At 46.8% G+C, this 13,160-nt stretch overlaps 2 protein-coding genes across 3 annotated transcripts in view; one reads left to right on the forward strand and one right to left on the reverse strand.

The window, feature by feature from the left end:
• EML1 (EMAP like 1) overlaps positions 1-13,160 on the reverse strand; it is a 277,513-nt gene that overhangs the window by 256,157 nt on the left and 8,196 nt on the right. The gene's annotated exons all lie outside the window — the stretch shown is intronic.
• The window catches only part of CYP46A1 (cytochrome P450 family 46 subfamily A member 1), a 36,922-nt gene that overhangs the window by 19,626 nt on the left and 4,136 nt on the right, over positions 1-13,160 (forward strand). For both annotated transcript variants that reach the window (XM_070752442.1, XM_070752433.1), the window contains exons 10-14: positions 3,084-3,156; positions 4,855-4,939; positions 5,367-5,477; positions 6,583-6,671; positions 9,133-9,199. In XM_070752442.1, the coding sequence (XP_070608543.1) occupies positions 3,084-3,156; positions 4,855-4,939; positions 5,367-5,477; positions 6,583-6,671; positions 9,133-9,199 (425 nt within the window). The remainder of the gene's footprint in view (positions 1-3,083; positions 3,157-4,854; positions 4,940-5,366; positions 5,478-6,582; positions 6,672-9,132; positions 9,200-13,160) is intronic.

Genomic DNA, 13,160 nt, shown 5'->3' on the forward strand with positions numbered 1-13,160 from the left:
GAGAAAGAGAAAGAAGGGAAGGAAGGGAGAGAAAGAGGGAGGGAGAAATAGAGTGAAATGGAGGAAGAGATTTTTTTTTGTCCAAACTTTTCTTTAGCCCCCCCCCCCTTCAGTGTTCCCCAGAATTTTGAAAATATGAATAATGTGCCGCGGCTCAAAAAAGGTTGGAAAACACTGGTCTGGAGCAGCGTTTCCCAACCGGTGTGCCGCGGCACAGTGGTGTGCCGCGAGACACTGTCAGGTGTGCCGCGGCGAGAGGCGGCGGAGGAGAGTGGGCGGATCGGGCGGGCAATGGGGCAGGGCGGAGAAGCCAGGGGCGCGTTTGGCCGGAGGCACCGTGGGGAGGCAGGGGCAGCCGCGGCTCCCTTTACTCCTACTGCCGCACCACCCTGCCCCTGCTCCCCACGGTGCCTCCGGCCAAACGCGCCCCTGGCTTCTCCGTCCTGCCCCATTGCCCGCCCGATCCGCCCACTCTCCTCCGCCGGCACACCGGTTGGGAAACGCTGCTCCAGACCAGTGTTTCCCAACCTTTTTTGATCCGCCCACTCTTCTCCGCCACCGCCTCCTGGCTTGGGGCGAGGAATCCGAGAGTCCGGGACTGTGTGGCTTTGCGCCATGAAGAGAAAACGGCCGACTTTTTCCTGCTGCCGTTTTCTCTTCATGGCGCAAAGCCAGGGCCGCCGATAGACGGGTACTACAGGGAGCGCGCTACCGGGCCCCGGGCAAATTGGGGCCCGCAGTCAGCGGCTCCTTGCACTGAGCTCCCGCTCGCAGCTGTCCCCTGGCTCCTGCTCGATGCCACGGTTTTCGGCGCTGTCCTGCTGGGCCCCAAAGACGGAAGGCAGGAAGGAGGAGAGCTCCATTCTTCTCGCCTTTTTCCCGCCTTCCTTCTTTGGGGCACAGCAGGACAGCGCCGAAAACCGTGGCATCGAGCAGAAGCCGGGGGACAGCTGCGAGCGGGAGCCCCAGGAGGGAAGTACCGGCAGCGCCCCGCCCAGCTGAAGCTTCACTGGCGTCGGCGGCAAATGTCCTTTGTGGCCCGGTGGGAGGGGGGGGCTGCAGCGGCCGCAGGCAGTCGCAGGGAGATGGCTGCGGCGAGAGGGAGCTCCAGGCGGCGGCGAGAGGGAGCGCTCTCTCTCTCTCTCAGCTGACTGCAAGCGGGAGCCCTGACGTGGCGGTCAATTGAGAGAGAGAGAGAAAGAAAGAAAGAGAGACATATAAGAGAGGCAGAGAGAGAGAGAAAGAGAGACATAGCAAGAAAGAGAGACAGCAAGAGAGGCAGAGAAAGAGAGAGAGAAAGAGAGACATAGCAAGAGAGGCAGAGAGAGAGAAAAAGAGAGACATAGCAAGAGAGGCAGAGAGAGAGAAAAAGAAAGAGAGACATAGCAAGAGAAAAAGAGAGACTTAGCAAGAGAGGCAGAGAGAGAAAGAGAAAGAGAAAGAAAGAGAGACATAGCAAGAGAGACAGAGAGAGAGAGAAAGAGAGACATAGCAAGAGAGAGAGAGAGAAAGAGGGACATAGCAAGAGAGGCAGAGAAAGAGAGACAGCAAGAGAGGCAGAGAAAGAGAGACATAGCAAGAGAGGCAGAGAGAGAGAAAAATAAAGAGAGACATAGCAAGAGAAAAAGAGAGACTTAGCAAGAGAGGCAGAGAGAGAGACAAAGAGAAAGAAAGAGAGACATATAAGAGAGGCAGAGAGAGAGAGAAAGAGAGACATAGCAAGAGAGGCAGAGAAAGAGAGACAGAGCAAGAAAGAGAGACAGCAAGAGAGGCAGAGAAAGAGAGAGAAAGAGACATAGCAAGAGAGGCAGAGAGAGAGAAAAAGAAAGAGAGACATAGCAAGAGAAAAAGAGAGACTTAGCAAGAGAGGCAGAGAGAGAGAAAGAGAAAGAAAGAGAGACATATAAGAGAGGCAGAGAGAGAGAGAAAGAGAGACATAGCAAGAGAGGCAGAGAGAGAGAAAAAGAAAGAGAGACATAGCAAGAGAAAAAGAGAGACTTAGCAAGAGAGGCAGAGAGAGAGAAAGAGAAAGAAAGAGAGACATATAAGAGAGGCAGAGAGAGAGAGAAAGAGAGACATAGCAGGAGAGGCAGAGAGACAGAGCAAGAAAGAGAGGCAGAGAAAGAGAGAGAGAAAGAGAGACATAGCAAGAGAGGCAGAGAGAGAGAAAAAGAAAGAGAGACATAGCAAGAGAAAAAGAGAGACTTAGCAAGAGAGGCAGAGAGAGAGAGAAAGAGAAGGAAAGAGAGATAGCAAGAGAGGCAAAGAGAAAGAAAGAGACATATAGCAAGACAGTGAAAGAGAGAGAGACATAGCAAGAAAGAGATAGCAAGAGAGACAGAGAGAGAGAGCAAGGGAGAGAGAAAGACAGAGGAAGGGAAGGAGGGAGAGAGAAAGAGAGCAAAAAAGAGAGGAAGAAAGAAAGACGGATAGAGAGAGAGAAAGAAGGGAAGGAAGGAAAAGAGAGAAAGAGGGAGAAATAGAGCGAAAGGGAGGAAGAGAGAGGGGTTTTTTGTCCAAACTTTTCTTTAGCCCCCCCCCCCCTTTCAATGTTCCCCAGGATTTTGAAAATATGAATAATGTGCCGCGGCTCAAAAAAGGTTGGGAAACACTGGTCTGGAGGACAGAAGGAAAAGAGGGGACATGAAACATTTAAATATGTTAAAGGGTTAAATAAGGTTCAGGAGGGAAGTGTTTTTAATAGGAAAGTGAACACAAGAACAAGGGGACACAATCTGAAGTTAGTTGGGGGAAAGATCAAAAGCAACATGAGAAAATATTATTTTACTGAAAGGGTAGTAGATGCTTGGAACAAACGTCCAGCAAACATGGTAGATAAATCCACAGTAACTGAATTTAAACATGCCTGGGATAAACATATATCCATCCTAAGATAAAATACAAAGAATAGTATAAGGGCAGACTAGATGGATCATGAGGTCTTTTTCTGCCGTCAGTCTTCTGTGTTTCTATGTAGTATTGTCACTCCACTGGAAATGTTTTAAATTGGAGTACTCTCATAATTTGATTACTTTTAAGCTATACCTGCATTTTTTCAGGTAATAAATTGTTATTTTCTATAGGGCACGAGACCACTGCCAATCAATTATCTTTTACTATCATGGAATTAGGTCGGCACCCAGAAATAGTTTCAAAGTACGTATGATGTTGTACTGTTTATCTTTCTGAAGTTACATATGCTTGTATTTCTTCCCAGGCTGAAAGCTTTTGGGGGGTGGGACACATGTGTAAGAGGGCACCACACAAGGGCCCAAAAACCAATACAATGTTTTGGGCCTGGAAGGCCTCCTGCACCAACCTGGAAGCCAAAGGCGGGCAAGAGAACGGGGCACATGCGGTGTGTGTGTGTCACATGTGTAGGGTGGGGGGCACAGAGGGCTCAAGCACAATGCACAGGGTCATGTGCATGGGTGGTATGCGCATTGAATTATGGGTGTGAGAGCACGGCGATAACAAAAAGGTTAGGCATCACTGCCACACTCCTTTCATCCTACACATGCTTTGCTTACTGATTGTTGTGATTTGTTGGAAATTGATTATATTTGGAAAGACATAGTCTTCAACAGTAACAGAACTATTGGATACGTATCTGTGTGGAAGGTCGGATGTCAGGTAGGCAGGGGTAGGCTGCTGCCCGGATGGGGGGAACATAGTGGGGTAGCGAAAATGGAGCTCCACCCCAGAGCACCCAATTTACACTGAAAGATGTTGAAAGAAAATGCAGGGTATCCTGCATAAGCCACTCCCATAGTGTGGTACCGTAGTAAAAATTTTGGTAGCCCTTCACTCGGTGTAGGATGCCCTGCATTTTCTTTCAACATCTTTCAGTGCAAATTGGGTGCTCTGGGGTGGAGCTCCATTTTCGCTACCCCACTGCGTTCCCCCACCCCGGTCCAGGCAGCAGCCTACCCCCTGCCTTCACTGCAGGTAGGCATATAAAATTGACTATCTGGGCAACTACATTTTCAGTGCTAGAACAAAAAAAAGGTGGTGGGAGTCAAAACTCCTTAGAATCCTTAAAATCTGGTGTGCAGATTTTGAAACTATAAGAAACCAAAGAAGATAGAGAGTGAAAATGGGGAGGCATTTATCTTTGGCATTAGATGCTACTGGAGTGAAAGGCATTGGGATGCAAATAATAATAATAATAATAATAATAATAATAATAATAATAATAATAATAATAATAAATAATTATATAATGTAATTATTAATTATGTAATAATTAATAACAGCGACTGGAGAAGCGGCAAGTGAGACCAGCCATTCCCAGGGGCGGTGACTGAGAGAACCAATGCCCAGGACAGCTGCCCCCCCCCCCCCGGACGGTAGTTAAATGTTTTGAATCTTGAGAATAGATGGGGAATATGCAGGTATTTATTTATTCATTTGCCTACCTACCGTATGTGTAGACCGTACCAATTGTGAGGCTTCAGGCAATATTTATTTATTTATTTTATTTATTCAATTTTTTATGCCACCCTTCTCCTTAGACTCAGGGCGGCTTACAACATGTTAGCAATAGCACTTTTTTAACAGAGCCAGCATATTGCCCCCCACAATCTGGGTCCTCATTTCATCCACATTGGAAGGATGGAAGGCTGAGTCAACCTTGAGATGGTGATGAGATTTGAACCACTGACCTGCAGATCTAGCAGTCAGCTTTAGTGGCCTGCAGCACTGCCCTCTACCCACTGCACCACCTCAGCTCATATATAATAGTGAAAATAAATAGTGTCATTATAAATGACTGGTAGTCTCATCAAATAAAGCATTATCCACCTTCACAATGGGTTTTGGTTAAATCATGGCTCTTCTGCCATTGCATTTTAGACTTCAAGATGAAGTCGATGAAGTTATTGGTGTGAAAAGAGACATTGCCTATGAAGATCTGAAGAAACTGGAATATTTATCACAGGTACATTTGAATAATAAACCTACAGATTTTGACTCTCTTTCTTTCTTTCTTTCTTTCTTTCTTTCTTTCTTTCTTTCCTTCCTTCCTTCCTTCCTTCCTTCTTTCTTTCTTTCTTCCTTCCTTCCTTCCTTCCTTTCTTTCTGTTGAAAGGGACCTTGTAGGTCATCTAGTCCAACTCCCTGCTCGAGCAGAAATTCTGCACCTTCCCAAACAGGTGGCAGTCCAATCTCCTCTTGAATATGTCGAGTGTTGGGTCGTTCACAACCTCCACTGGCAGGTCATTCCATTGATTGACCCACCCACACCATTAGGAATATTTCCTGGCCTTCAGATTTCTTTTAGTGAAAAGCAGGCAAACAGTTGAGATATACAATCTTTTTGCAATATCATACCAAATATTTTTTTAAAAGCTGACTCTTACTTACAGGTCCTCAAAGAAATCCTACGGTTATATCCCCCAGCTGTAGGCACTATGCGCTGGACAGAGAAGAAAAACGTAATTGAAGGAATTGACATTCCAGCAAACACCACCCTGTTTGTGAGTCTGTGCAGTCTTCTGTCATATGTTCCACTTGAATGATAAAAGAGTAGAAAGCAAATGTTATGAATAGATGACTGGTCAATTGTCCACTAATGTCATAAATGATTTTTATATCTAGATTAGGCTCAAATCCATAGTGTTGGAAGGGGATTTTAGAACCCTGAATCCAGTTCATAGCTTACTGAACAGATGATGGTCTAGCCATCTTTGAATACATCTAGTGAAAGGGAGGATCTATCTGCTCTAGAATATTGAATTGCCTCACTGATGAATTCCCCCCCCCCAACATTTATTTGGAGTCTCCCTTCCTATATAACGCATTGTGACTTCCTTTCACAGTGAAGAGCCACGATGGTGCAGTTGTTAGAATGCAGTATTGCAAGCTAATTCTGCTGACTGCCAGCAGTTCGATTCTGACCGGCTCAAGGTTGACTCAGCCTTCCATCCTTCTGAGGTTGGTAAAATGAGGACCCAGATTGTTGGAAGCAATATGCTGACTCTGGATACGAGCATAATTTGTTCCAGAAGGGAGCTTGTATGCCGAGGCAACTTGTATCTGGAACAAATAACTTTAGACGTTGTTTTTCCCCTCCGAGATAACCAAAAGCAAGGATTCTTGCGCCACCTAGTGGACTCTCGGCTCGTATCCCGAATTTGAGCTCGGGACTGGAACAGAAATGTCTCTCCCCTCGTGGCTCGTATCTTGAAATACTTGCATGTAGAGCAGCTCGTATCTAGAGGGACTACTGTACTATGAAGCAGTGTATAAGTCTAAGTATTATTGCTATTGTTTTCAGATTGAATGCTACTATGATTTATTTGTGAGTTTATTTATTTATACAGAGAGACAGACAGAGAGACAGAGAGACAGAGAGACAGACAGACAGACAGACAGACAGACAGACAGACAGACAGAGTTTTCCAGGACAAGATAATCACATATCAAATCAAAATAGCAGCGAGGATTTTTTTTAAAGTCTAGCCAAAAGGCAAGGATTAGAAATTCATTAAAATATGAATTTGCCAATTCCTGTGAACAGGAATGAGTTATTTTCAGGTGGCTTTATATTTATCTCTGCCAATGTCTCTCTTTCCTTGATAGTTCAGTACCTATGTCATGGGACGCATGGATAGATATTTCAAGGATGCTCTGACCTTTGATCCTGATCGATTTAGCAAAGACAAACCAAGGTGACCTCTATGTTTAAAATGTTTTAATATGAATGTTTGAAATGTTGCAAAATTATCAGAAACTTTTGTACGCAAATCCAATTGTTTCCAGTTTCAAGGAGAAAATACCCCAAACCTTCTGGAGCAAAAGGAAGGATTTCCAAAAAGGTTGCTCTAACTTTCTCTAGTAAACACGCCTTTCCTGCATAAGTAATAACTGTCATAATTTGTTTAATGTAATCACTAGGATGCAGTATTGCAAGCCATACATAGGAAGGCACATACAAGGCACATGGAATAGTAGCATCATTTGGTGATAATGTGTGCCAATTATGCCAAGTGTTTCACATCTAAGTTGGTGAATGACATTGAGATGTGTGCTTTACTACAGCATGCTTGATGACCTGGGGGGGGGGAGAGGGGAACTGGGCCATCCATGTGGCGGGATAGCGCACAGCACGTGCATGGCACACTCACATGCATGTGCAGCTCAACTTGTGCAAGCTGTGTACATGTGTGCCGTCCTGCTGCAAACAGACCACAGCCCAGGGGTTGGGAACCCCTCTTTCCTAGTTATTTAAGAATTACTGATGGAAATTAGTTTGGGGAGAGGGGGCTGTTCATAATAGGCTCAGACTCAATCCTAACAAGACAGAGTGGCTGTGGGTTTTGCCTCCCAGGGACAATTCCAACTGTCCATCTATCATCCTGATTTTTATTTCCCCTCCGAGAGGGTCCGCAACTTGGGCATTCTCCTTGATCCACAGCTGAGTTTAGAAGACCATCTCTGCTTTTCTGGTGAGGTCTGTGGCGAGGGGGGCAATCGCACTGGTATGCCTTGTGCGCCAGTTGCGGCCCTATCTGGATGGGGAGTCAATTCTCACAGTCACGTCTTTACCACTTTGAGATTTGATTACTGCAATGCTCTCTACATGGGGTGGCCTTTGAAGAGTGTTTGGAGACTACAAATTGTGCAAAATGCAGCCACGGGAGATATAGTAGGGCTACCAAGATCTGCCCACATTTCAACCTCACTCAGTGAGCTGCACAAGCTGCCAATTGGTCTCTGGACGCAATTCAAAGTGCTGGTTATGACCTATAAAGCACTACATGTCTTAGGACCAGACTGCCTTCGGGACCGTCGTCTGCCTCATGCATCCCAGCGGTCGGTTAGAGTTAGATCCCACAGAGTTGGCCTTCTCCAGGTTCTGTCGGCCAGACAATGTTGTCTGGTGGGACCTAGGGGAAGAGCCTTCTCTGTGGCGGCCCCGGCCCTCTGGAATGAACTGCCTCCGGAGATACGTACCACCCCTCCCTCCTGGTCTTTTGTAAAGCTCTGAAGACCCACCTCTGCCGGCAGGCATGGAGCCCGTGAGTGATGAGATTGTCTCCAGCCGATATTATGATTGATTTAATTGGATGAATGTGTATGACCGCATACAGATAGTCCCTGGGTTACGTCATCCCTGATGTACGATGTTTTGTCGTTACGATGACCCGGGGACAGCTTCTAAGCCACCACTGCCGCCGCCTCCTTCATTCGGGCGAAGGGATCTCCGTGGTGGGTGGCAGCTTCGGAGACCCTGCGGAGACCCCCTTGCAGAGGCAGAGGTGGCTTCAAGGGACCAACAGCCGGTCCTTCTCGGCGCTGCATTGCTGCAGCCTTTTGAGGCTGCCGCCGCTGCCTCCATTCAGGCGAGGGGATCTCTGCGGTGGGCAGCCTCGGAGGCTACAGCAACGCAGTGCCGAGAAGGACCGGCTCTTGGTCCCTTGAAGCCAGTCCTTCTTGGCGCTGCGTTGCTGTAGCCTCCGAGGCTGCCCACCGCGGAGATCCCCTCGCCCGAACGTTCAGCAGGAGGCTTCGCCGGCTGCTGGTTCCTTAAAGAAGCTGCCCCCCCCCACCGCCACCGTGTAAATCGGAAGATTCGTGTAAATTGCAATATTCCGACTTACACCAAACTCGGCTTACACCAAACTCGGCTTACACCAAACTCGGAACGGATCCCCGTCGTAAGTCGAGGACTACCTGTATAGGTTTTTTTTTTAGTAATTTGTATAATTCTTTTAAAGTTATTTAGATTTCTTTTATATATTGTTGAATTTATAATGTTATATGTCACCCTGAGTCGCTTCGAGAAGGACAGCATAGAAATCAATCAATCAATCAATCAATCAAATAAATAAATAAATCTCTTAAAATTACAAGTAAATATCAGTTTTGTCAACATTCTGATACATACTGTAGTCATTTCCTAAAACTGCAAATGAAGCTGCTGTTAAAAGCAAGGCTACTAGGTAAAATTAATTTTATAATCCTAATGACTATGCAATTCTTTCTTTGAGAAATAAAAAATATAAATACGATTAACCTCACTGTGCAGAAAGCATAATAGTATTCTTAAAAAATATTTCTATACAATTGAAGTATTTTAAATGACTAGCACAACCTAAAGAATTTTCTGCTTCATGTGGTTTCTTCTAGACCTTATTTTTGCTACTTCCCATTTTCGCTGGGACCTCGTTCATGTATCGGACAGTTATTTGCTCAGGTGAGTAAGATACTTGCCTTAAGAATATCTACTTCAGTACTAGTATTTGTTCCTTTTTAAAGAAAGGTAGAGAACTTGCATATGCTCTCGATCCATTCTTCCAGTCTCTAGTGCAGAGGTCCCCAACTTATGGGCCATGGCTGACTAGTGGGCTGTAAGAGGTTTGCAACTGGGTATGTTTTTCCTATTGTAGTAAATGAGGTTGAATGTGTATAATTTTAGAAGAGCTGTGGTGTGTGTAATTTTTGTATATTTTTGTGTGCCTGTGTGTATGGCATATATATACTGTATATATATATGTAGAATTAAATAGTATATTTTGGATGTTTAGTAATAGTAAGGGAAATTGTATCTCTTTGAGGCGAGGAAAGGCCAAGCACCCTAACCCTAACCCAAACCCTTGACATGAATGACGTCAAGTTGGCCACCTTTAAGTCAGTCACTATACCTTTAAGCCACCCTGGTCACATGATTGTCAAACTACTTCCACCTGGTCACATGGCTGGTAAGCCATGCCCACAAAATAAGCCACGCCCACAGTGTGGCAGGGAAAAAAATTGCAGCCCTTCACTGATTATAAGAAAGTAGGCAGGCACATAATGAGCTGTTTGTGTAATGGAGTCAGGACTGCTGATGCCACCATGTTCCTTGCTATGTGTATCTTCCATTGTGTGCCTGCTTACTCTCTTGCAATCCCTGCCTCTTCAGTGAAAGCAAACATTGGCTTCTTGCCACTTATGCCCATGCCAGGAGAAGCATTCCACAGAGTGATGGAATGGGGAAGTGGAAGTGAAATCTTTAGGAGGTGAAGAAAAACTGTAGGTGTAAAACTTATTAGTCATCAGTTGTCAGCAGCTGCCAGCCAGATATCCCAGCACTGAGGTGGCCATTTCTAGGTAAGTGGAGAAAAGGAAAGAAGTGCCACAGAGTTGGCCTTCACCAGGTCCCATCAGCTAAGCAATGTTGGCTGGCAAGGTCTAGGGCAGTGATGGCAAACCTATGGCAGGGGGGCCACAGGTGGCACAGAGAGACATATCTGCTGGCATGCGAGCTGTTGCCCTAGCTTAGCTTCAATATTTATTTATTTTATTTATTTATTACTTAGATTTGTATGCCGCCCCTCTCCGAAGACTCGGGGCGGCTCACAACATGTAAAAACAAATCATAAGCAATCAGACAAATTTAAAATATTTAAATATTTAAAAAAAACCCATATGCTAACAGTCACACACACAGACATACCATGCATAAATTAAACGTGCCCAGGGGGAGATGTTTCAGTTCCCCCATGCCTGACGGCAAAGGTGGGTTTTAAGGAGTTTACGGAAGGCAGGAAGAGTAGGGGCAGTTCTAATCTCCGGGGGGAGTTGGTTCCAGAGGGCCGGGGCCGCCACAGAGAAGGCTCTTCCCCTGGGGCCCGCCAACCGACATTGTTTAGTTGACGGGACCCGGAGAAGGCCCACTCTGTGGGACCTAATCGGTCGCTGGGATTCGTGCGGCAGGAGGCGGTCTCGGAGATATTCTGGTCCGATGCCATGAAGGGCTTTAAAGGTCATAACCAACACTTTGAATTGTGACCGGAAATTGATCGGCAACCAATGCAGACTGCGGAGTGATGGTGAAACATGGGCATACCTAGGTAGGCCCATGACTGCTCTCGCAGCTGCATTTTGCACGATCTGAAGTTTCCGAACACTTTTCAAAGGTAGCCCCATGTAGAGAGCATTACAGTAGTCGAACCTCGAGGTGATGAGGGCATGAGTGACTGTGAGCAATGAGTCCCGGTCCAGATAGGGCCGCAACTGGTGCACCAGGCGAACCTGGGCAAACGCCCCCCTCGCCACAGCTGAAAGATGTTGTTCTAATGTGAGCTGTGGATCGAGGAGGACGCCCAAGTTGCGGACCCTCTCTGAGGGGGTCAATAATTCCCCCCCCAGGGTGATGGACGGACAGATGGGATTGTCCTTGGGAGGCAGAACCCACAGCCACTCCGTCTTATCCGGGTTGAGCCTGAGTCTGTTGACACCCATCCAGGCCCCAACAGCCTCCAGGCACCGGCACATCACTTCCACCGCTTCGTTGACTGGGCATGGGGTGGAGATGTAAAGCTGGGTATCATCCGCATATTGATGATACCTCACCCCATGTCCTTGGATGATCTCGCCCAGCGGTTTCATGTAGATGTTGAATAGCAGGGGGGAGAGGACCGACCCCTGAGGCACCCCACAAGGGAGAAACCTAGGAGTCGACCTCTGGCCCCCCACTAACACCGACTGCGACCGGCCAGAGAGGTAGGAGGAGAACCACTGAAGGACAGTGCCTCCCACTCCCAACCCCTCCAGCCGGTGCAGAAGGATACCATGGTCGATGGTATCGAAAGCCGCTGAGAGGTCAAGGAGCACCAGGACAGAGGATAAACCCCTGTCCCGGGCCCGCCAGAGATCATCCATCAACGCGACCAAAGCGGTTTCCGTGCTGTAACCGGCCCTGAAACCCGACTGCTGGGGACCTAGATAATCGGCTTCTTCCAAGGACCGCTGGAGCTGGAGTGCCACCACCTTCTCGACAACCTTCCCCATAAAGGGAAGGTTGGAGACTGGACGATAGTTGTTAAGTACGGCTGGGTCCAGGGAGGGCTTCTTGAGGAGGGGGCGCACAAGCGCTTCTTTATAGAGTGATGGAAAAACTCCCCTCCCCAAGGAAGCGTTGGTAATCTCCTGGGCCCAGCTCCGTGTCACCTCCCTGCTGGCCGAAACCAACCAGGAGGGACACGGATCCAGTAAACAGGTGGCGGAACTCACAGCTCCAATGGCCTTGTCCACTTCATCAGGTGCATATGCATGTATGTGCTGGCCAGCTGATTTGTGCCTTGCACAGAGGCTCTGGGAGGGCATTTTTGGCTTCCAGAGATCAATCGAGGGGATGGGGAGGGCATTTTTACCCTTCCCCAGCTCCAGGGAAGCCTTTGAAGCCTGGGGAGGGCGAAACACAAGCCTACTGGGCCCACCAGATATGGGGAAAGAGGCTGTTTCCTGCCTCTAGAGCAGTGTTTCCCAACCTTGGCAACTTGAAGATATTTGGACTTCAACTTCTGGAATTCCCCAGCCAGCGAATGCTGGCTGGGAATTTTGGGAATTGAAGTCCAGATATCTTCAAGTTGCCAAGGTTGGGAAACACTGCTCTAGAGGGCCTCTGGGAGGCAGGGAAAGCTGTTTTTGCCCTCCACAGGCATTGAATTATGAGTGTGGGCACTTGTGCATGTGTGGTAGCACACACCCACACTCTTTCGGCACCTGAGGAAAAAAAGGTTCGCCATCACTCGTCAAGGGGAAGAGCCTTCTCTGTGGCTGCCCTGGCCTCCTGGAACCAACTCCCCCCAGAGATCCGCATTGCCCCCACCTCTTGGCCTTTCTCAAGGTAAAACTTACCTGTATCAGCAGGCTTGGGGGCATTGAGCTTAACATCTCGCTCCAGTCGCAGACATCACTATGTGATTGTAGTTGAATTTATTTATTTGTTTGTTTGTTTGTTTCTTTCTTTCTTTCTTTCTTTCTTTGTTTGTTTGTTTGTTTGTTTATTTATTTATTTATTTATTTATGTATGTATGTATGTATGTATGTATGTATTTATTTATTTATTAATTAATTAATTAATTAATTAATTAATTAATTAATTAGATTTGTATGCCGCCCCTCTCCGTAGACTCGGGGCGGCTAACAACAATAATAAAAACAGCATATAACAAATCTAATATTTAAAGTAACTAAAAAAACCCTTATTAAAAACCAAACAAGCACACACACAAACATACCATGTATAAATTGTATAGGCCTAGTGGGAAAGGATATATCAGTTTCTCCATGCCTGACAACAGAGGTGGGTTTTAAGGAGCTCACGAAAGGCAAGGAGGGTGGGGACAATTCTGATCTCTGGGGGGAGCTGGTTCCAGAGGGCCGGGGCC

The sequence above is a fragment of the Erythrolamprus reginae genome, chromosome 1 (genome assembly GCF_031021105.1).
Source record: "Erythrolamprus reginae isolate rEryReg1 chromosome 1, rEryReg1.hap1, whole genome shotgun sequence".
In the NCBI taxonomy this organism is placed as follows: Eukaryota; Metazoa; Chordata; class Lepidosauria; order Squamata; family Dipsadidae; genus Erythrolamprus; species Erythrolamprus reginae.